Source organism: Tenebrio molitor, chromosome 5 (genome assembly GCF_963966145.1).
Source record: "Tenebrio molitor chromosome 5, icTenMoli1.1, whole genome shotgun sequence".
In the NCBI taxonomy this organism is placed as follows: domain Eukaryota; kingdom Metazoa; phylum Arthropoda; class Insecta; order Coleoptera; family Tenebrionidae; genus Tenebrio; species Tenebrio molitor.
This window is the reverse complement of record NC_091050.1, coordinates 6,969,388-6,991,591: the sequence shown is the minus strand read 5'-3', so window position 1 is coordinate 6,991,591 and position 22,204 is coordinate 6,969,388. Positions and strand designations below refer to the sequence as shown.

Below are 22,204 nucleotides of genomic sequence, written 5' to 3'. Positions count from 1 at the left end.
ATTCGAATTTATTCGATTCATAATATTATGTTGAAGATCTCCAATTTCAAATAAAGATATTTGGGATAATATTCATCCCCCTCTACATTGAATCTTCATAAAAAAATATGTAAGATAGCTAGTGTTCTTTACCAAGATTTACTTGATTATAGTTATTTATCCAATTTCTAAGTTCATCACAGATTTGGAATGTGTTGGTCGCATTTTATAAAATATTTTTCTTTTTTCAGAACAAAACGAGCAAATGTGAAGACGCGTTATGTATAAACAAATTTAAAAAATAAAGTAACAAACAGGTATCAGTTTCTAATATGAAAGTGCGTATGAGCACTTTGTTATTACTTACCAAAAATAAGAAAAATAATTACAACATAATGACGACGATAGCAAATACACATAATGAAATACGTACGAATAAATCATACGAGATTTGATAAGGACCCGTAAATCCAAAAGCAATCCGACAAAAATCTTTCATCAGACAAGAAAGTCGACTATTTAAGCAGACCGGCCGCCGAACTTCTCAATCATTCACCGATACCATTCGATAGGAGCAGCAAGAGTAGTGACGTAAATCGTGTTAGTGTGAAAAGTGTTAACAAGAATCTTGAAAAATGGCTAAACTATCGTCGGTCTTAAACACTGGCTTTTTTTCATCAGCCCTGACTTCCGTCAGTTATAACAGTCCGGTAAAGCTTCCACAAACAGATCCGGAAGAACGCGTCATAAACCTGGACGAAGTATCCTGGCATGACAACCCTAACGACTGCTGGATAATAATCTACGACAGAGTATACAACATCACCGACTTCTTAGACGAGGTAATTCACGCCACTAATAAATCCAAGGGAAATATTAATTAATTTTTAATTTCTGCAGCATCCTGGGGGTGGCGACATTTTGTTAGAATATGCAGGTCGTGACGCCAGTGTAGCTTTCAGAGGGAGTGGACACAGCCAGCAGGCTCTCAGGGCCCTCGACCGTTTCCTAGTTGGGGAACTGCCGATGCACGAAAGGATATTCAGAAAGCCCGGCGGATATCACTTGAGTGATATTCCTGAATAAAAACGATCCTCAACATTTTCACCGGTTTTTGAACTCGTGAAGTCGAAAGGCAGAAAGTGTGCGGAGTCGACCAAATTTCTATTATTCACCAATTTGGAAGTGCAAAAGTGAAAATTGCCCCACGGTTATGACACTCAGATATTGAACACAGAAAAATATGTAACAAGTGATAAACATTTCGTTGCCAAGTTCAGGAAGCCAAGTGTCAATCGTGGTTCGATAATTGTAGCTTTTTTACTACTAATATATTAATTTATTTATTACACTTATTTAAACTTGTAGGAAAGGTAGGAATTCATCAGTACTTAACTATGTTAATTGTTATGTATTCAATATATTAATTTGGTATTAGCATCTATTTATGTACAATAATATGCAGTATTTTACAATAAAGTTTTTGTAATTGTATTTTTGTGTTATTTCTCAGGTTGTTGAACCAAATGCTTTGCTTATTCAATTAAAGCAAAGAGTTTAAGTTAAATCCATTAAGTAACCTATAAAACAGACGCGTTAGGGGTCGTAATTCACGAAGCCGTATCATTGGTTTTCCGTATATGCACTTCAATCAATAAAGACAAAAAATTTAGCAATATTTTAATTTATTAATACAACTACGAGATACAATGTTTTAAATTATTTTACGGTCATCAGCACTAAGGAAGATATGAAAGAGTTATAGAGCAAATCACTTAATCGATTAATTTTTTAAATCATACATACGAGTACATTATGAAAATTATGCATTTCAATTCTCAACGCATTCGGAAAATTTTCTGAAAACACATTCTTAATTGAAAATTAACTTTATCATGTGAATAATAAATTGTCTACATAATTATTTTATACGTAGATATATTTTTAACTCTGCTTGAATTTTTGTACATACCAGCTTATAGAAAATTCTGCTTCTTTAGCTTTAAAGCATTTCCTTGTGACACCCGATATTGTTAAAATTGGATTAACGTTGTATTATTAACTATATCTGTATTACATGATCCGATAACGAAACCTTTTCGTAAGTAATCCTGTGCACATGTATTTTAATTTACTTTTTGTCGCTGCAGATAATCCTTAATTGGCTGTTTCACCGAATGAATTTACATTTACAAGCACTTGCCGCAAGTCACCAAACACAAAAAATATATCAAAATTATTTTTTTTTCATTCGCGTTTATTACACTGTATGTCTGAAAAAATGTATGCAAAACTAAGTTTGCGTCTTGTGAATTTAGGGATTTGAAAAGAAGATTGGAGTTTATTTTAAATATACAAATCTAAAGTAAAATAATGGGATTGAAAGCTCAAAGCCACTCGTTTCATCATGTTATCGAAACACTTTCTAAAAAACTCCCTTTCAATTTCATTCAATCGTTATACGACTTTATACGATTTTTTCATACTGTATATCTACATTAATACGAGTGTATAGATAAATGTTGGCCCTTCGAGACATTTTAAAAATCTACTTTAAATGTGTCGGAACTCAAGATTTGTTTCTTCTGTTATTTGTTTCTGTTACATATTTTTTATAATTAAAGTAAGACAAAAAGAGGAAGTAATGTAGTCTATAATGTAAAATTATGCCTAGGTCTGATTGTAAATCTGGAAATCACTTATTACTCACTGACTAAACAGTTTAAATGATGAAGAACTAGAAAAACTCTACAAACATTAAAATCATTCTAGAGCTTTATTCGCTATTATCATTTAAAAGCTTTAATATATTCTGTACCACCTACATTAACCCATCATCCTTATTACCTTATTCCACATTCATTTTAACTTTTTCATATCAGCTTGAACTGTTATGAAATATCACGGAATGACATGAGGCTATGTTATTTGGCTTTTTATTTTGTTGGTAACAGTAATCAGTGTTCAACACAAAACAAATGTTACCGGTTAATAAATATAATGAAATTAATCAATTGACAGATTGAAAAAAGTTTAGCGTCAGAGTCAGAGACTGTACAAAACAATTATTCACAAAAAATTACTATTTTGCAATGGTATTGTTTGGTATTTAAGAACATGTTGTAATTAGTACCTACGTAAAAAATAAGAAATTATTTTGATGACCTTGAGTGGATCACGCAAACAATAAAATAATTTACAAATACAAATTCCGGAGATATCGTTATCTTAATTCTGGGTGGAGAAATAATTTTAATTTAAATATTTTCAACAAATCTCCACAAAGCATAACGATGAAGAAACTATACAGATATAATTTACGTCTGAACAACACTAAATGATAAATATTAATGTTTTGGTCGATATGACTTTAATAAGCGTTTTATTAACTTAAAAATTAATTGCTATCTTCCCTTGTCTTTAATTGATTGATAGCGTTAAGTCAAGTACATTAGAACTGTACACAATTTCCTGTTTTAACTTTATCTTTTTTTGAATCAATGCTCTGGTGTTTATTTATATTTTAACAATGTATTAATACTTGTCAACAATTATTTATCATTCAATTCACCAATTCACCTATTACTACAGTAAAACTTGGGGAATAAATGTACTGTTTCATAGGATTTTATACCTACCAATATTGTACTTATTGTAGGTATATGTAGGTATATTTGCTGCCACCTCACTTTACATGGAAATACAATGCAGTAATAAGAAGAAATTAATGGAACTGCACAACCCATTTACAATATTGCCAATACAGAGTTCACAAATTACCATTCTGGATTCTCGTTCCTGTCAGTTTTGAACAATAGGTACAAAAAAAGATTTGATGAAGAATTGAGTGTTGTACACTTTTTAACTATTTAATCGATAAATAAACCTACAGAAGGAAAGAGAAAAAGATTGCAATGATAAAAAAGTGCCTACGAGGACCTTCATCTTTCTTCGGTGAAACGTAATTTTGTAACTACCTATGCCACTGCATAGGTATCAAAAGAAAAACATTTATTTAACGGTGACATCTCTAAGGTTAAAGAGAGGTTTATGCGATAAAATTTAATTTTAACTATACAATAATAAAAAAATCTATCTCTTGAATCGTTTTTACAATCAAAGTTCAGAGATTAGAACAAGAAAAATTGTGCTGTTCTGCTGTTGAAATTTGAATCTAGATAATGTAAAATTTGTGATTTATCCCTGTGTTAAAAACAGAAACTGTGATACAAACATAAGAGATATGTTACCTATATTGAATTTATAAAAAAATACGCAAGTCAAGGGGACAACGCACACAATATTTTTATAGCTATTTATATTGATTATCACCATATCATTACAGTTACCGACATTTGATCTAATTTTGTGCAAATTATACCTTTACAATAAAACTACTTTTAAATGAACTTAATATCCGCAAATAATGTCATACTGGAATATTATGTGGATTAGTACTGTGATGAACGCGGTATTTATACATTTTATTTTATTACCATCGCGGAAATTATTCACCTTAAATTCAACAAAGTCAAATTTGTCTTAACGATCTCCAAATTGTTTCTGTGCAATTTATGCATTCCATTTATTTCCATTTTTAAATACACACATGTTTTGTAAGTGTCAGAATGTTGAGAAAAACAGAGCCGTTCCCACGAAGGGTTTCCTGGAATGTAAGACCGTTGCAAATCGCAAGTGTAACTTCTTTAGTTTCTTTCAAAAGGCCATGTGGTATTTCTCCAAGTTATCAGGGTGGCGAGACGCCCACCACACTCGACCAGTCGACCAAGCAAGGCATTCATTTGCATACGAAAGGATAAATGATTTAATTGTTGTTTAAAAAAATTGATGAAAATAGAGATATAACGATAAATAAATTAATACATCCGTTTAGAAAGGAGTCGCCGGGTATTTTGAGTGACACAAACAAAATTTAACTAGAATTAACAATGTTGATAATAATTCAATTCGTCTGAGTTTGGTCGTAAATGAAGTTTCATTTAAATTTCTCATAAGATGTTTACATTAAATAGGAAGCTTTGTTCGGGGTTGCTGAATCCATATAGTAAAAATTGTTAATTAGTTTAAATCCTGGTAAATCGGTCAAATCGTTTAAAATATTCACAATTGAATTGGTCCACTAGAATTTGGTGTCTGCGATTTAGATTTTAAACACAGCGTCGCCAGCCAAGGGTGGTCCGTTTTGTTAAGGTGGCGAGAGACGCGTTACAGATCGAGACTTTTAAGTAAGATATCGGATTACACTTGCACGTGTGGTCAGTTGTGGGAAAATTTAGCAAAATTAATAAATTCTTGTTTAAACAAAGTCAAGTCACAAACCCACTATTTTAGAAAGACGCGCTGTGTTTTTCTGAACATTTTGATATCCAATTTAACCCTAATTTAAGCTGGTGTAATCGTAATTCTGATGTACAAACCAATTTTCCTTATCTAATTATTGTAAGCAAATCTTGCACCGTACGATTACTGCCCATTTACTAACATAGTTTTACAAGGGAAGTAGGTAGAAATTTCTGTAAGAAAAGCGTAGAAAATCGTGAAAATGTAAAAATAGTACCGCTGTAGTACTGGGGGCGACATCTAACAAGGGGTAGTACTACGAAATTTACAGTTTTCTTACGCCTTTCTTCCATATGCTTTCCGTAAATTTAAACAAACAAAATTTGTTGTTACATTCATTAACCATCTTCAGTTCAACAATTTGTTGCAGACAGAACAACAACCAATTTTGGAGTTTAATTTCTCTTTCAGCGTAATTGGGGTTGATTCGCTATCGTTACTATGTTGTATTATATTGTCCAATGGACAAACAAATTGTATGTTTAATAATGTTGATATTGCGAATCGAAAAACCACCCTAACTAGGAAATAATAATATTTTTAAGCGAGTTAAACGAGGTTTGATCGAATGCCCATGCGTCGTAAGAGTCAAATTTGCATAATTCCACACATGTGGAAAATGAGTAACAAGGGAAGGGGGGTAGGCGAGTTAGCGTCCCCTATTTAAAGTTTTGAGACATTTGTCTTAGGGATTGGATTTTTGACTGTCTTTCGAGCTAGTCGATATCCGTGTGTCTGCCTTTGCGATTTTGTTTAAATTTTCTAAGTTTAAACTATATTTGTATTAAATCACTTTAGCTTCGTTTAGAGTGCCGAGTGCTAAGAAATAAGTTAGTGCCAGTTCCAACAACAGGTGCCGACGAGCAACCAGGGTGTTAAACTTTCTAGGTAAGCCCGAGAAAGGGTTATATTATTTTGATTAATTAACTCTATGTCAAAATTTACTTGTTTTTCGTTGAAATTATTTTATCAGTCATTCACCATGGAATATTTAATTTCAATTTATTCAACAATTTGAAATAATCAAAATCCAAATTTAAAATATTTTTTCCAAGTTTCGAGTTATTTGAAGTAAAAGTTTAAAGCTAGAGGTAGCCAGCAACAAATGATTCTATTTCCGATGGAAAGGGGCCGCAACACTTTGGTTGTCGGATTACTTAAATTACAAATTTAACTTATCTGATCCTTTTATTCAACATTTTTATATTAAATTCTTTACTCTAAATTTGAGTGTAACCACCAGTCAGGGACTTTGAAACTTAACAGTCAATTACTAATTTATAACTAAATCGTTCCTGAATTTTCTCAACTGGTGCCCGCAAATCAGATCGAAATTTCTAGTTATAAACTTTAGGGAGATAGAATAATTGGTTGCATATTCAATATAGGGTAGAGTAGGGCTATTTCTCTCCCGCGTCGTGTTTAGGCGACCAAGCAAAATTATTGTTTTGCACCAATTGCACCTGAAATTATAGGCGCGTTTGTCGGCCATCAACGATGAGGAGAGTCGTGGTTCCCGGGGACCCTCTTCTCCAACTTTACTAGGTCTAAGACACGGTGTCAGGTCGTAGTTTCCGACCGTGGACTTAGAATGGGCGTCGTAATTCCCGCTCCAACGACATGTACTATGTATGTGTGGGCTACCACGAGGACAAACGCGACAAAATAACCATCCCGGTTACCTGTAATAAACTGGTGTCGCGTACGACAAAGTTCTGTACAAGTCTTTGTCGAAGCTCGTGGACGAAATTTGTGAGAGAAATGACGACTACAGTCATTCAGATTGATTTGCGAGGACTTGTATATCCGGGTTTTATTCGGAAGTTGTAATTGGTGTTTAAGCACCGGACTTTTACCGGAAGCGGTATTTCGGCAGTAGGGCGTAATAGTTAAATGCGATGCACTTATCAAATGCCGCGAGCATGTTATCTTCCGACTCTGGTACAAGTCTAACTCAGTGCACTCGATATTAAATGTTGCTTGGGTGATATAAGTCCGAACAAGTTACCTGAAGGTTAGGTTAGATTTGCCGTACGTAAATAGGGTTGCATAAAAATGGGGGTTACAGCAAAATCAAACTTTTCAAATCTAAATTGGATAACATAAAATCTCATCAGGTGAAGACTGACGCCTCAATCATTTGTTTAAATTCACGATCACCATTACAAAGAAAGTCTCTTACGAATTTGCTTACAAACATAACCTAAACAATAACTTTAACACAGGGCAAAATTTGATCAAACCCGCAGAACTCATCCATTTTGTAAACAAGGCTTCGAAATATTTTGTAATAAAATAATTGTGGGGAAACTTGTGTTTAAATCTCTTCCTCCATGCGTTTTGACACTACTTTGTCTCCGAATTTGTGTTACGACTACTGAGTATTGCCTAATAGGCCTTAAGATAAAACACCATCATCACTATAAAGGTGACTATCGACGAAAAATAAACACAACGTAGGTAAGTGAAAATAATAAGTATAAAGGGTTACTAGACGAGCCAAATAGATTAGTATATCAAATTGAGAGTTTAAAGATAAATTAACAGTTAAAAATGTAAAAATTTACGACATCATCACGATCAAAATGGACGGTCTCACTACAGTCAAAATTTTTGGTGCCGTGACCAGGATACAAAGTCATAAAGTGTCATTTCCGAGGGGAAAATTTGTCTAAAAAAGATGCTGCTGTGTTATTAAACTTTCTAGGACTCCCATAATTTACTCGGTTCGATACCCGAAATTAAAGGTTGTCGACATGGAAAAGAACAACATGCACTCAGGGAACGCCGGAGCGTCATCGGAGGAAATGCCAGCGTGGTTTATGCGCTGGTTGAATGCTCAACAGCCAGCTTTTGCGATGCCATCACCGCCGCCACCGACCCAGCAACCACTTGCTGTTGCACCGACGGGGCCGAGTACTAGCGTCACCACCAACAACGAGGGATGGCAGATAACAACCATGCCAAGCGACCAGCTGTCATTTTCGACACCTGATTCTCTTGCCAGCCCAGCCATGCAGGAAACGGAGAGTCCTACGACGTCCACAGGAACCGGAGTCGGGATGGCGGCGCCTCCACCAATTTCCGCACCGACTGACAACCTGGCCGCGCTTTCCGGGGTACTCCGGAATCTCTTAGAGCGACCACTCCCAGCGCCGGAGCGGCCGTCGTTCGAAGGATTGAGGCGCCAAAACCCCATGAAATTCCTACGGGCGGTAGAGGAATACGGACACTCTTTCGGGCTCAACTCACCACGACTTTTGGGAGTCGCGGTCGACTGCCTGAAAGGTAACGCGAAGCACTGGACCGGGATTTACAGGGACAACTGGCGGACCTACGAGGATTTTAAAAGGGACTTCCTAAAGACTTATTGGTCGGCTCAACGGCAAAGGGATATTCGCTTTCAGATTTCCACAGGGCGTTACGATGAGACCAAGGGGACAATGTTGTCGCACTTCGCCTACTTCGTAGATATGGCGAAGATGTTGACGACGCCTCTGTCTGAGGAAGTACTGTTGGATGAACTAATTCGGCACTTTCCAGACAACGTCCAGTCCTTGTGGATTTTACAGAAAATCAGTAACATCGCCGAAGCCGCTGAATTCCTGTCAGGTCAGGAGATTCCGGGACAGAATCCGGGTTTTAGGGACAGCGCCTCCGGAGACAAGGGCCGTGCCACAACCCAGCGACATCACACCGACCAGGGGCAGAAGCGTCCGAGGCCGAACGACAGCCGTTTCAACGTGACGGGACCACCGGTTCCGGTTAGCCGTGACGGTGAAAAGCGGACTCCCGGAAACCCAGGACACCCGACGTCGTCGAACCAATTTTTCTCGGATAAATTCCAACGACGTCCGGGAAACAACCAGTGGCGTAACAGCCACCACCAGAACGGGAGGCCGCATGGCGATGCTTCGCGGGGCTCCAAGGATTCGGGAAACGGGGGCGGAGTACAGAACGGGGCCTAAAGTACTCCCGACAACGTAACGGCCCAGGAAGCGACCGGAACCAGCAAGTGCGTTCGGGGGAAAAACGGAAACGTTCTTCTTCGCCGCACAAAAGCACAGGAAAACTTGATGTTCGACCGCGAGCATCACAGGTAATAACAAACGTTTGTTCCTTAATTAAATCAGCTGTCGTAGGGAACCGCACAAATAAACAAAGGGTTGTACCGGAGATTGACATCCACATCGCGCAACATTCGACCGTGGCTTTATTGGACACCGGAAGTGAAGTCAGCTGTATCTCGGAAGAAGTTTGGGCCAACTTAACGTCGACAGGAAGGAAGCCACCTACACTACCAGTCACTTCGATCCACCTTCGCGGAGCCATCGGACAACGGAGTTGCCAGGTCGTCATCCAATGTTACCTGGAAATCATCATCGAGGAACACGCTTATCCCGTCGTCGCACTAGTCGTGAAGAACTTAATCAAACCTGCCATTCTGGGAGCTGACTGGCTACACGAACAACGGGCCGTCATTGACTTCGACGACAACCAAGTAATTTTGAAAGGAGAAACGGGCAACCACAGTTTTTCTTTCAAGAAAACTGTCGAAGTATCACCTGAACCAGAGGATTATGTGGAAGAACTTGTGGGACACGTCGAGATCCGCAAACCAACGACTACAAATCGGGTCAACGAAGAACATCTAGAGCCACTCAGCGCCCTCCAAGCAAAAGTTGATCCACTCACAATTCCCGACGCTGTGAAGACCAAATTGATACACCTGCTGCAACGTTACAGGTGCGTCTTTAGCCCTCGCCCAGGACTGACCCACAAATACACACACGAGATCAAACTACATGACAAGACGCCATTCTTGAAGAGGCCGTATCCAGTCCCGTTCGCTCTTCGTCCTGCCGTTGACGTGACAATTCAGGAAATGTTAGACTTGGGTGTCATAAAACGGGAAGCGTCGCCGTATGCAAGTCCAATGACGGTAGTAAAGAAGAAAGATGGATCAGTTAGAATTTGTCTGGACGCCAGGATGATTAATTCGAAAATGATTGCTGATTGCGAATCACCACCCGCAACGGACGAATTATTACGTCGATTCCATGGGGTTCGATTCATGTCCACCATCGATTTAAGATCTTCATATTGGCAAATTCCTTTATCGCCGGAAAGCCGACAATACACTGCATTTCTGTACAACGGACGAAGTTACACCTACCAAGTCTTGCCGTTTGGACTCAAGACTGCCGTGGGTTCATTCAGCCGTGCAATGGACGTAGTTTTGGGCACCGAAGTTCGCGAATTTGTCGTGAATTATATCGACGACTTACTAGTGGCTTCCGAAACCTTGGACGACCACTTAGAACATCTTCGACGAGTATTTGAAAAATTGAGGCAGGCCAACATGACGATAAACCTTGAAAAGTCAAACTTCATTCAAAAGGAAGTGAAATTTCTGGGACACATTCTCACAATCGACGGCATCAAGGCAGATCCAGAAAAGGTCAGCGCCATCCGGAGTTTTCCGGTCCCACAGAAAACTAAACACTTACGCGCATTCCTGGGACTGTGCAATTTCTACCGGAAATTTTGTGCTCGATACAGTGCAGCTACACAGGACCTCAACAAACTCCTGCGAAAGGGTGAAAGATGGAGATGGGGACGCAACGAACAGGAAGCGTTTGACCGGGTGAAGAATTTGTTTCTCGAAGCAGTGTTGTTACGTTACCCCGACCAGAGGAAAATGTTCTACGTTCAAACCGACAGTTCTGGCTATGGATTGGGGGCGGAACTTTATCAAATCCAAGAAGACGGGTCACGGGGTGTGATCGCGTTTGCAAGTCGTTCCTTGAAAGGACCGGAGCTGAACTACACAACTACGGAAAAGGAATTACTGGGAGTCATCTTTGCATTGCACAAGTTCCGCATTTACATTCAAGCCACGAAAATCATCATTCGGACCGATCATCAAGCGTTGAAATTCCTGAGTCGTTGCCGATTACTCAGTGAACGCCTAACTCGATGGACGTTGCTCTTAGGACAATATGACTACGAAATCGAGTTAGTGAAGGGAAAGGATAATGTAGTTGCCGATATTCTTTCACGATATCCATCTGACGGTGAAGCCAGTTATGAATATCCACGTGAACAACCAATTGTCGCAATGTTTGAAGTCCACGACACACCCGAGATGCTGCAATTGATGTCCGACCTTCAACGACATCAAACCGACGACCCAGTATTGAGACCGATAATCGAAAGTAAACGATCCGGCGGAGCTGCCCCAGATTCGAGGACTCAACGGGTTTGGGCACAATATAATTTAACAAATAATGTGTTAGTTCACAGGTCACAAAACTCGAACGATGACTGCATTGCCGTACCTGAGAGTTTGGTCATCAAACTCGTGGACTACCACCACCAACTCCTGGGGCATTTCGGGTCAACCAAAGTGTACAACTCGATGAAGGGAGAATATTATTGGCCGAACATGTACCGTTCCATCAAGAAGCGTCTCCGAAGCTGCGACCTTTGCCAGAAAACAAAATGTTCCAACCGTCCGAACCAGGGGCCACTAACACCTATCCTGTACGACCATGTTGGGGACTTAGTCTGCGTCGATTTCTACGGGCCGTTACCGACCGGACGATTGGGGGCGTCATACGTATTTGTTGTCATCGACGCCTTCAGCAAATTTCTCAAGCTCTACCCATTGAGAAAAGCCACCGCCAAAGTCGCTGCCAAACGACTCACCGAAAATTACGCCGGATACATCAAACCAAAATGCGTATTGAGTGACCATGGCACACAGTTCCTGTCCAGCACCTGGGAGAACAGCCTGAGAGCTGCCGACATACAGCCAACACTGTCATCGATTCGACATCCAGAGTCAAATCCTAGCGAGCGCGTAATGCGGGAGCTAGGTAGAATTTTCCGAGCCTACTGTCGAGAAAATCACGCCAGTTGGGTCAACCATCTGAACAACATCGAAGACTGCTTGAACTACGTTCCACACATCAGTACCGGATTTTCCCCGTATGAAATTCTGTACGGCAGGAAACCGCCAAATCCGTTAGATGCCGTTACATCCGGTTTACTTCCGCAACGAGCACCACTCTCCAGAGAAGAAATTCATGCCAAGGTCCGCGAAAACCTACGACATCATGCGAACCTGCGTCAACGTAATCAAAAGGGTGAAACTACGATACTAGAACTGGACGATTGGGTTTTGCTGAAGAACAAAGTCACTTCCGACACCAGAACACAACAATTCGCCAAGTTCATGCCATTGTATCGGGGACCGTACAAAATAATCGCCAAACCGCATCCAAACACGTACCAGATCGCCGATCCAGGGTCAAACGAAATAAAAGGGGTGTACAACATGACCAACTTGAAATTCTACCACCGACGAGACGAATAAATCCGCAAGAAGTTCCGACAGCGCTATTCCAGGACACATCCATAGTTCTGAGCGCACAGACTCTCCGAAGCGCACCCACCATTCGGGCGCATCCACCATTCCGGCGCATCCGCCAGCGCTACCAGCAACAAGGTGCCGTCTACCTACTACGCGATGTCTTACGCCACATCTACGAAGCAACGCAAGACAGGGGGCGAATGTGATGAACGCGGTATTTATACATTTTATTTTATTACCATCGCGGAAATTATTCACCTTAAATTCAACAAAGTCAAATTTGTCTTAACGATCTCCAAATTGTTTCTGTGCAATTTATGCATTCCATTTATTTCCATTTTTAAATACACACATGTTTTGTAAGTGTCAGAATGTTGAGAAAAACAGAGCCGTTCCCACGAAGGGTTTCCTGGAATGTAAGACCGTTGCAAATCGCAAGTGTAACTTCTTTAGTTTCTTTCAAAAGGCCATGTGGTATTTCTCCAAGTTATCAGGGTGGCGAGACGCCCACCACACTCGACCAGTCGACCAAGCAAGGCATTCATTTGCATACGAAAGGATAAATGATTTAATTGTTGTTTAAAAAAATTGATGAAAATAGAGATATAACGATAAATAAATTAATACATCCGTTTAGAAAGGAGTCGCCGGGTATTTTGAGTGACACAAACAAAATTTAACTAGAATTAACAATGTTGATAATAATTCAATTCGTCTGAGTTTGGTCGTAAATGAAGTTTCATTTAAATTTCTCATAAGATGTTTACATTAAATAGGAAGCTTTGTTCGGGGTTGCTGAATCCATATAGTAAAAATTGTTAATTAGTTTAAATCCTGGTAAATCGGTCAAATCGTTTAAAATATTCACAATTGAATTGGTCCACTAGAATTTGGTGTCTGCGATTTAGATTTTAAACACAGCGTCGCCAGCCAAGGGTGGTCCGTTTTGTTAAGGTGGCGAGAGACGCGTTACAGATCGAGACTTTTAAGTAAGATATCGGATTACACTTGCACGTGTGGTCAGTTGTGGGAAAATTTAGCAAAATTAATAAATTCTTGTTTAAACAAAGTCAAGTCACAAACCCACTATTTTAGAAAGACGCGCTGTGTTTTTCTGAACATTTTGATATCCAATTTAACCCTAATTTAAGCTGGTGTAATCGTAATTCTGATGTACAAACCAATTTTCCTTATCTAATTATTGTAAGCAAATCTTGCACCGTACGATTACTGCCCATTTACTAACATAGTTTTACAAGGGAAGTAGGTAGAAATTTCTGTAAGAAAAGCGTAGAAAATCGTGAAAATGTAAAAATAGTACCGCTGTAGTACTGGGGGCGACATCTAACAAGGGGTAGTACTACGAAATTTACAGTTTTCTTACGCCTTTCTTCCATATGCTTTCCGTAAATTTAAACAAACAAAATTTGTTGTTACATTCATTAACCATCTTCAGTTCAACAATTTGTTGCAGACAGAACAACAACCAATTTTGGAGTTTAATTTCTCTTTCAGCGTAATTGGGGTTGATTCGCTATCGTTACTATGTTGTATTATATTGTCCAATGGACAAACAAATTGTATGTTTAATAATGTTGATATTGCGAATCGAAAAACCACCCTAACTAGGAAATAATAATATTTTTAAGCGAGTTAAACGAGGTTTGATCGAATGCCCATGCGTCGTAAGAGTCAAATTTGCATAATTCCACACATGTGGAAAATGAGTAACAAGGGAAGGGGGGTAGGCGAGTTAGCGTCCCCTATTTAAAGTTTTGAGACATTTGTCTTAGGGATTGGATTTTTGACTGTCTTTCGAGCTAGTCGATATCCGTGTGTCTGCCTTTGCGATTTTGTTTAAATTTTCTAAGTTTAAACTATATTTGTATTAAATCACTTTAGCTTCGTTTAGAGTGCCGAGTGCTAAGAAATAAGTTAGTGCCAGTTCCAACAACAGGTGCCGACGAGCAACCAGGGTGTTAAACTTTCTAGGTAAGCCCGAGAAAGGGTTATATTATTTTGATTAATTAACTCTATGTCAAAATTTACTTGTTTTTCGTTGAAATTATTTTATCAGTCATTCACCATGGAATATTTAATTTCAATTTATTCAACAATTTGAAATAATCAAAATCCAAATTTAAAATATTTTTTCCAAGTTTCGAGTTATTTGAAGTAAAAGTTTAAAGCTAGAGGTAGCCAGCAACAAATGATTCTATTTCCGATGGAAAGGGGCCGCAACACTTTGGTTGTCGGATTACTTAAATTACAAATTTAACTTATCTGATCCTTTTATTCAACATTTTTATATTAAATTCTTTACTCTAAATTTGAGTGTAACCACCAGTCAGGGACTTTGAAACTTAACAGTCAATTACTAATTTATAACTAAATCGTTCCTGAATTTTCTCAACTGGTGCCCGCAAATCAGATCGAAATTTCTAGTTATAAACTTTAGGGAGATAGAATAATTGGTTGCATATTCAATATAGGGTAGAGTAGGGCTATTTCTCTCCCGCGTCGTGTTTAGGCGACCAAGCAAAATTATTGTTTTGCACCAATTGCACCTGAAATTATAGGCGCGTTTGTCGGCCATCAACGATGAGGAGAGTCGTGGTTCCCGGGGACCCTCTTCTCCAACTTTACTAGGTCTAAGACACGGTGTCAGGTCGTAGTTTCCGACCGTGGACTTAGAATGGGCGTCGTAATTCCCGCTCCAACGACATGTACTATGTATGTGTGGGCTACCACGAGGACAAACGCGACAAAATAACCATCCCGGTTACCTGTAATAAACTGGTGTCGCGTACGACAAAGTTCTGTACAAGTCTTTGTCGAAGCTCGTGGACGAAATTTGTGAGAGAAATGACGACTACAGTCATTCAGATTGATTTGCGAGGACTTGTATATCCGGGTTTTATTCGGAAGTTGTAATTGGTGTTTAAGCACCGGACTTTTACCGGAAGCGGTATTTCGGCAGTAGGGCGTAATAGTTAAATGCGATGCACTTATCAAATGCCGCGAGCATGTTATCTTCCGACTCTGGTACAAGTCTAACTCAGTGCACTCGATATTAAATGTTGCTTGGGTGATATAAGTCCGAACAAGTTACCTGAAGGTTAGGTTAGATTTGCCGTACGTAAATAGGGTTGCATAAAAATGGGGGTTACAGCAAAATCAAACTTTTCAAATCTAAATTGGATAACATAAAATCTCATCAGGTGAAGACTGACGCCTCAATCATTTGTTTAAATTCACGATCACCATTACAAAGAAAGTCTCTTACGAATTTGCTTACAAACATAACCTAAACAATAACTTTAACACAGGGCAAAATTTGATCAAACCCGCAGAACTCATCCATTTTGTAAACAAGGCTTCGAAATATTTTGTAATAAAATAATTGTGGGGAAACTTGTGTTTAAATCTCTTCCTCCATGCGTTTTGACACTACTTTGTCTCCGAATTTGTGTTACGACTACTGAGTATTGCCTAATAGGCCTTAAGATAAAACACCATCATCACTATAAAGGTGACTATCGACGAAAAATAAACACAACGTAGGTAAGTGAAAATAATAAGTATAAAGGGTTACTAGACGAGCCAAATAGATTAGTATATCAAATTGAGAGTTTAAAGATAAATTAACAGTTAAAAATGTAAAAATTTACGACATCATCACGATCAAAATGGACGGTCTCACTACAGTACCTAATAGAACAAATTTTTTTTCTTAGCAAAATTTGAAAATCGTTACAATAGAAAACTATTTTTATAATAAGTAATAATAATAATAATTATTAAGTAATGTTTAATAAGGTCATTGTTTATTTTAAAAACTTTTTCCGATTTGAGGAAACGTATTAAGCATTCTTTATTATTAAAAAATTGGTGTGTATAAATAAATGAGATCTAACAATTTTGTGAATATGATAAAATTATAGTTTTAGCAAGCAAATTTCATTCTCTGATACTGCGTGTGACCTAGACCCAGGCAATGATACTGATTACGAACATCAAATAATAATCTGCAAATGTGAATGACACATCAGTGTGGAAAATCTTGCATCAGCTAGAACAACCTACAATCCAAGACCCAAGACTCAGAAAAAAATTATCAACAGAATTAATGTAACGTTACATTTTTGTTACATAATTACATAAAAATTGTATGACGAAACTGAACATTTAAAAATTAATTATACAAAATTTTGGAATGGAGGGACAAAATTTACACGTACAATGAAAATGAGAAGTTTGGTAGTGTAAAGTCGACTGCTTGCTGTACATAAAAAAAAATTACAGACAAAAATGTTAAATTCCAAAACATCGTTTTGGAAAATCCATTTCTTTGTCCATGATGTACAAACTGAGCTAAAGATCAATGCGTAAATAGACACTTTGAACATTTCTAATGAACATATCTTTCACATTGCACACCACGATTTGGGTATGAAAAAAATTACCCAAATGGATCCCCAAACACCTGAAAAATCCAACAAAGACACCTAGAAGTGACAACATGCAAGTCCAATGCAGCCTGTAATCAAAATACACGGAAACATTTAAACACATAAGTACTGAATTCTCCCTTATCAATGGAAAGATTTTTGAAAAAAGTAAAAATACCTGAACAAATGACATGGCAATTTAGACAATGATTTGTGAACACGGCCTTGGTTTCATAGTACATACATACATAGAAATCAAAAAAGCAATTATGTAGTAAAGAAAAAGCGAACTCTCGCTTTTGACACGCTTCCTTCATACACTCATGTATGACAAATAAGGATCTTTTTTTATCGGAGGTTGGGTTACTTATTATTATTAGTTGCAACTCGACAAACGGTGGAGTCTAGCAGTGTATTAATAATTGTGTATTTGTTATTAAATCGTTTAAAATGAAACATTTTACAAACGTAGAAATAACAGATATGGTGCTCGCGTATGGTAAGGCGGGTGGCAACGTGATCCAAACGCAAATACTGTACCGGGAACAGTTTCCAGACAAGGTTGTACCTACCTAATTCAAAAACGTTTACTTTTACGGTGCAACGATTGAAAGACAGGAAAAAAAATAGTGGCACGTTGTATTTACGAGAAATAAACACTTTTTTCCCGTTATTCGATTCAGATGAAATAGTAGGGCAGGGATACACATTTATCTTTCAGAAGAATGAGAAAGAAAGAAAAAAGTGGCAAAAAATATTTTTGGTCAAATAAAGTGATACTCTAGAACAAAAAGGATGGCCACCGTTGGTCTAGGCAGATATAAATTCGAATTTAAAAAAATAATGATTAATTTTTTTTTCTTTAATGTAAAATATTATACATATACATTTACAATCACAAGAAGTACATATAAAGTAGCAAATAATGTATAGTAGTACCACCTTACAGTATAATGTTTCAAATTTTCTCATCGGAAAGTTGCGAATCTGATCGCAAAGTTTCAGACAAGAAATTTAGTCGGCGGATTTCAGTTTCTTCAATGGCAGTTACGGGTCCTAGATATTCATAAGACTTCAAGTTTTACTTTAAATGGTCGATCTTCAAATTCGTACACTATAAAAAATCCAACATGAAAAATATTTCATAAAAATGTTTTAATTACTTATGTTAAATGAAAAATAATTAAATACTTATAGAAAATTTAAACGTAAGTACTATAGGCATCTAAGCTAAATACTATGTACAATAATTTACACTGAATATCTACAGTTTGGCACAAAAATACATGACTCACAGCAACAAATTACATTTTTGACAAATTGACAATTTTTTAATTTTTATCTTGATTGTTGGCATTACATATTTACTAGCGCGTATCGACTTCACCCGTTCGTTAAACTATTGAAGTACATAATAAAATTAAATGGGCAAATGGCACAATTTGATAACAATAAAAAATTTCAATAATGATCAAAAACAAATTTAAAACTGTAATTTTAGAAATAACAATATCTACACTTGACACAAAACAGTTAAATAAAATGTGAAAATTTATTGTGTTGCTAGTTCGACGGCTACTTGTGTAGGGTAAAGTATCATTAAAAACAAAACTACTACGGCTTAACTGACAGACTGACACGGTTTTAATTACAAGTTTTTGTTACAGCGGTGCTGTTACTTTTGACCTTGTTGTAAACTAATTTAATGGTTTTCACTTTTTACTATTCGCTTCCGCCAACAACATGAATTACTTGAGTTCTGCGAGTATTTAATTTCGGCTTATTATAAAGATTTATTTCATATTAAATTTTATAAATAATAAACTTGGCAACTGCTTAATATTATCGTGTTTTTTAATTTGATGTTTGAAGTTATTTGTCAAGAGGTTTAGTTTGAAAACATAAATTAAATTTAGTCTTTCGTGTATCATACGTGATGCTTGACAGCAGGAAACATCTCCAAATATTTTATTTATTAAAATATGATGCAAAAAGGTCAACAAATCAATTTTTATCTTATACACATTTACTTTGTTTTTAAAAAAAGTTTGAAATTACAACACAACATGTATTATCTTAGAGAGGAAAAATGTCAAGATATACTTAGTCCATATTATAGTTATCTAAAATATCACCATCAAAGTAAGGAGTTTTTATTTTTTATAGTTTATTGCTTTTGCCTTGCACAAAAAATTATTTCGTTAACTCAAAATTTAATTGAATTTTTAAACAAAACAGCAGATCAATTGATACAAACAACATCATTTGATTTTTTTTTTAAAGCAATCAATAAAAGCTCATAACACACTCATAAACAAAAATCTGCAACAAATCTGTGTGTAGTGGTTTGAAATGAAAGTTATTTTACAGATTTTGCGTTGATCAGTGGTTTTTATATTACTCGATACAAAGTAATTTCAGAACAAAGCACTTTCGAACGTTTCTTTCGTTGTCATCATTCACTATCACTGAGTTTTAAATTAACTATAATTAAACACAAATTATCTGATTACATGAAATAACACATACCTAAATATGAAGAAAGTATTTTACTCCACTGTTTGTTTGGTCTCATTGTAAAAAAAAGGGAAAAAACTCCTTTGTGAAACCTTTTTTACTGTGTCAAATTGAAAAACGATAGTAAACATTAAAAAAAACGTACAGGAAATGTAGATGTCATATATCTATTATAGATATTTAATAAATAATGAAGACAATGAAAAATTATTGAAAATTCTAATACTGACTATGAAATGCAACCATCATTTTTCAATTACGGCAGTCTTTTTAAAATTCATAATTATGATTAGTCATTAAAAATAAATAAAAATTCTTAGAAAAAAACACAATAAAATAAAGTTGCATTTAGACACGGAACTGAGTTTTATTTTCTACATTTAAACTAATAAAAATCCAACATCTTTATATGCTGCATGGAATGTTTCAATAATCTCGCGTTTAAATTGAAATAAACAAAATTTTAGCGAAAGCATTAACAATAATGCAGAATGTAAGATCGCTAAAATCTTGTCTTTGGCAATTTTGATTTTAAACAGCAAAAAAAGTAGAACAATCTGAAAAATCGCATTTTTATGAACAAATTCAACTGTCCAAAACAATGTTTCATAAAAATCTTGATCTGGAATTCCTAAGTCATTTAAAATTAATAAAATATAGTTTAGACTAAATTTTGTTATTGGGGGGGTTTATAAGTATATATTTTTACCCTATAGAAATATTTTGGGACATCAAATTTTGATAATATTTCAAACCTAGCCCCACAGGGGTCAAAAACGTCAGCGCAATTTATATTTGTACCTCCTTCTTCTTGTAAATACTGAATAGATCAGCCACGTCAACAACAAAGAAAGTCCCAACATGTATAAAGTGATAACAGTGGTTTCCTTTGGCATCTCGCATTTTATAAAAGCGTAATTATTTGGTGTGAAAACTCCCTACAAAATTTTGCATACTATCTATCACATAAAATATTCAAATAATTTCTTACCAATCCAAAATTTGGATTATCTTTATTTCTCCAGCTGAAACTAGGTATTGTAATTTCAAGTCCTTCACCTGTTGGTAAAGGTCTTGTGCAGCCATGGTGTGTGTGACCAGATAATGCCAACCTTGGTTTAACTTGATTCAGCAACTGGGTAGTGGCTTCTTGGCTTAAACACTCCCATCTTTCTCTAAAACGCTCCTGTTTTATAGGATGTGGTGCTGCATCAAAGTCATTACACTCCATATCTGACTGCCTATAAAGAGGATAATGCTGAAACATAACTGTAATTAATAATGATTTAATTTTATTAATTTATTGCAATACCTGCATAAGAATTGGCTTACTGTAAGTATCCAAAATTGAAGTATCATCACATTTACCAGTGTAAGTGCCCTTTGTACACTTTAACACCTCTAAAAGCCAAGTTATCAAAATATTTGTGTTAATTATAATTTATATTACATTAATTACTTTCAATTTTGCTCAGCTGGTATTCAGCAGGTTTACACAAGAAACAACCATCCCCTTCTAGTGCCATACTATTTACCAAAACAAAATGATTACCTCTTAATGATATTAATTGGACAGCTGGGGCATTAAATGCAGAAACAAATCTTTGGTTCAAGTATGGACTAACTCTGGAAAAACAAATCAATTTTTTCACAAGGTCAAATTATAGCTGTACCTATAATGGAAGCCAATATCATGATTTCCCACAGCTACATATAGCTGAGTAGTTTCTGGCACTGCAAAAAGACTATAAAACCTCTTTACATAATTCTCAAATTCAGCATTGCTGCAGTGCAGCCCTTCATCAGTTAGATCACCCAAAACAAACACTAACTCAGGTTTAAGTAAAGATATTGCTGTCTGAAAAGCCCTATGCATTTGCCATTCTCTTCGTAACTTATCTAACCAATGTCCATTTCTTGATCCCAATAAGTGTGTATCAGCAAGAATCATAACTTTAACAGGCGAATTATCCGTTTTGTCGATTGTAATATCCTCATTCCTGGGATCTAACTCTGGCCAGTCACACTAAAATGGAAAAAAAAATTGTATGAAAACATTAAAACCTAACCTAACTTAATAAATTTTCTTGATTTGTCTTCAACATTTATGCTGTCTCTTAAATTTGGAGTAATTGGTACTTACATCTCGCAGAACTACGTAATAAATTATGTATTCACAATACAAAAACAAGCAGGAAATGCCCAAAAACGTTTTTAGATAAAAACCAACATTTGAGCGCATTCTGTTCACTCTTCTACAACTGTCAAAATAAAAAAAGATAGATTTATTTAAAATCAGCACGTGATAGAGAGAGATGTGTCTAAAACAAACGAAAAGACAACAATCCAAAGAATTTTAAGAACTCCTCTGGATAACAGAAATGTTAAGAGATATGCAACTCAATGTACACGCGTACTACAAGTTCAGTATAAATAAAATAACAAATCAATTATCCTAACTAATATCAGTTTACGTGTATTACCTACATCTGTTTTTTCATCTCCTTCATTTCTCAAA

The 22,204-nt window shown here is 36.5% G+C and overlaps 2 protein-coding genes across 2 annotated transcripts; one reads left to right on the top strand and one right to left on the bottom strand.

The window, feature by feature from the left end:
- Positions 1–506: 506 nt before the first annotated feature.
- LOC138130823 (uncharacterized) lies at positions 507–1,473 on the top strand. The gene is made up of 2 exons (XM_069047497.1): positions 507–821; positions 880–1,473. Exons 1-2 carry the CDS (start codon positions 615–617, stop codon positions 1,063–1,065), a joined length of 393 nt encoding a protein of 130 aa, XP_068903598.1. The 5' UTR covers positions 507–614; the 3' UTR covers positions 1,066–1,473.
- Positions 1,474–18,000: 16,527 nt separating this feature from the next.
- PGAP5 (Per1-like protein PGAP5) lies at positions 18,001–22,081 on the bottom strand. Its single transcript, XM_069047651.1, has 6 exons — positions 21,830–22,081; positions 21,360–21,712; positions 21,146–21,312; positions 20,999–21,087; positions 20,678–20,944; positions 18,001–20,624 (listed from the first exon to the last, which is right to left on the bottom strand). The coding sequence occupies exons 1-6, from the start codon at positions 21,926–21,928 to the stop codon at positions 20,466–20,468; spliced, it is 1,134 nt and encodes a 377-aa protein (XP_068903752.1). The 5' UTR covers positions 21,929–22,081; the 3' UTR covers positions 18,001–20,465.
- Between the last annotated feature and the right edge of the window lie 123 nt (positions 22,082–22,204).

Excerpts from the sequence above, each read along its gene's own strand:
- PGAP5 (XM_069047651.1), bottom strand. The coding sequence starts at position 21,928 with ATGCGCTCAAATGTTGGTTTTTATCTAAAAACGTTTTTGGGCATTTCC. Across the intron at positions 21,313-21,359 it reads GATATTGGCTTCCATTATAG|AGTTAGTCCATACTTGAACC; the intron begins GTACAGCTATAA and ends TTGTTTTTCCAG. Across the intron at positions 20,625-20,677 it reads ATAATCCAAATTTTGGATTG|GGAGTTTTCACACCAAATAA; the intron begins GTAAGAAATTAT and ends AAAATTTTGTAG.
- LOC138130823 (XM_069047497.1), top strand. The coding sequence starts at position 615 with ATGGCTAAACTATCGTCGGTCTTAAACACTGGCTTTTTTTCATCAGCC. Across the intron at positions 822-879 it reads TCACCGACTTCTTAGACGAG|CATCCTGGGGGTGGCGACAT; the intron begins GTAATTCACGCC and ends TAATTTCTGCAG.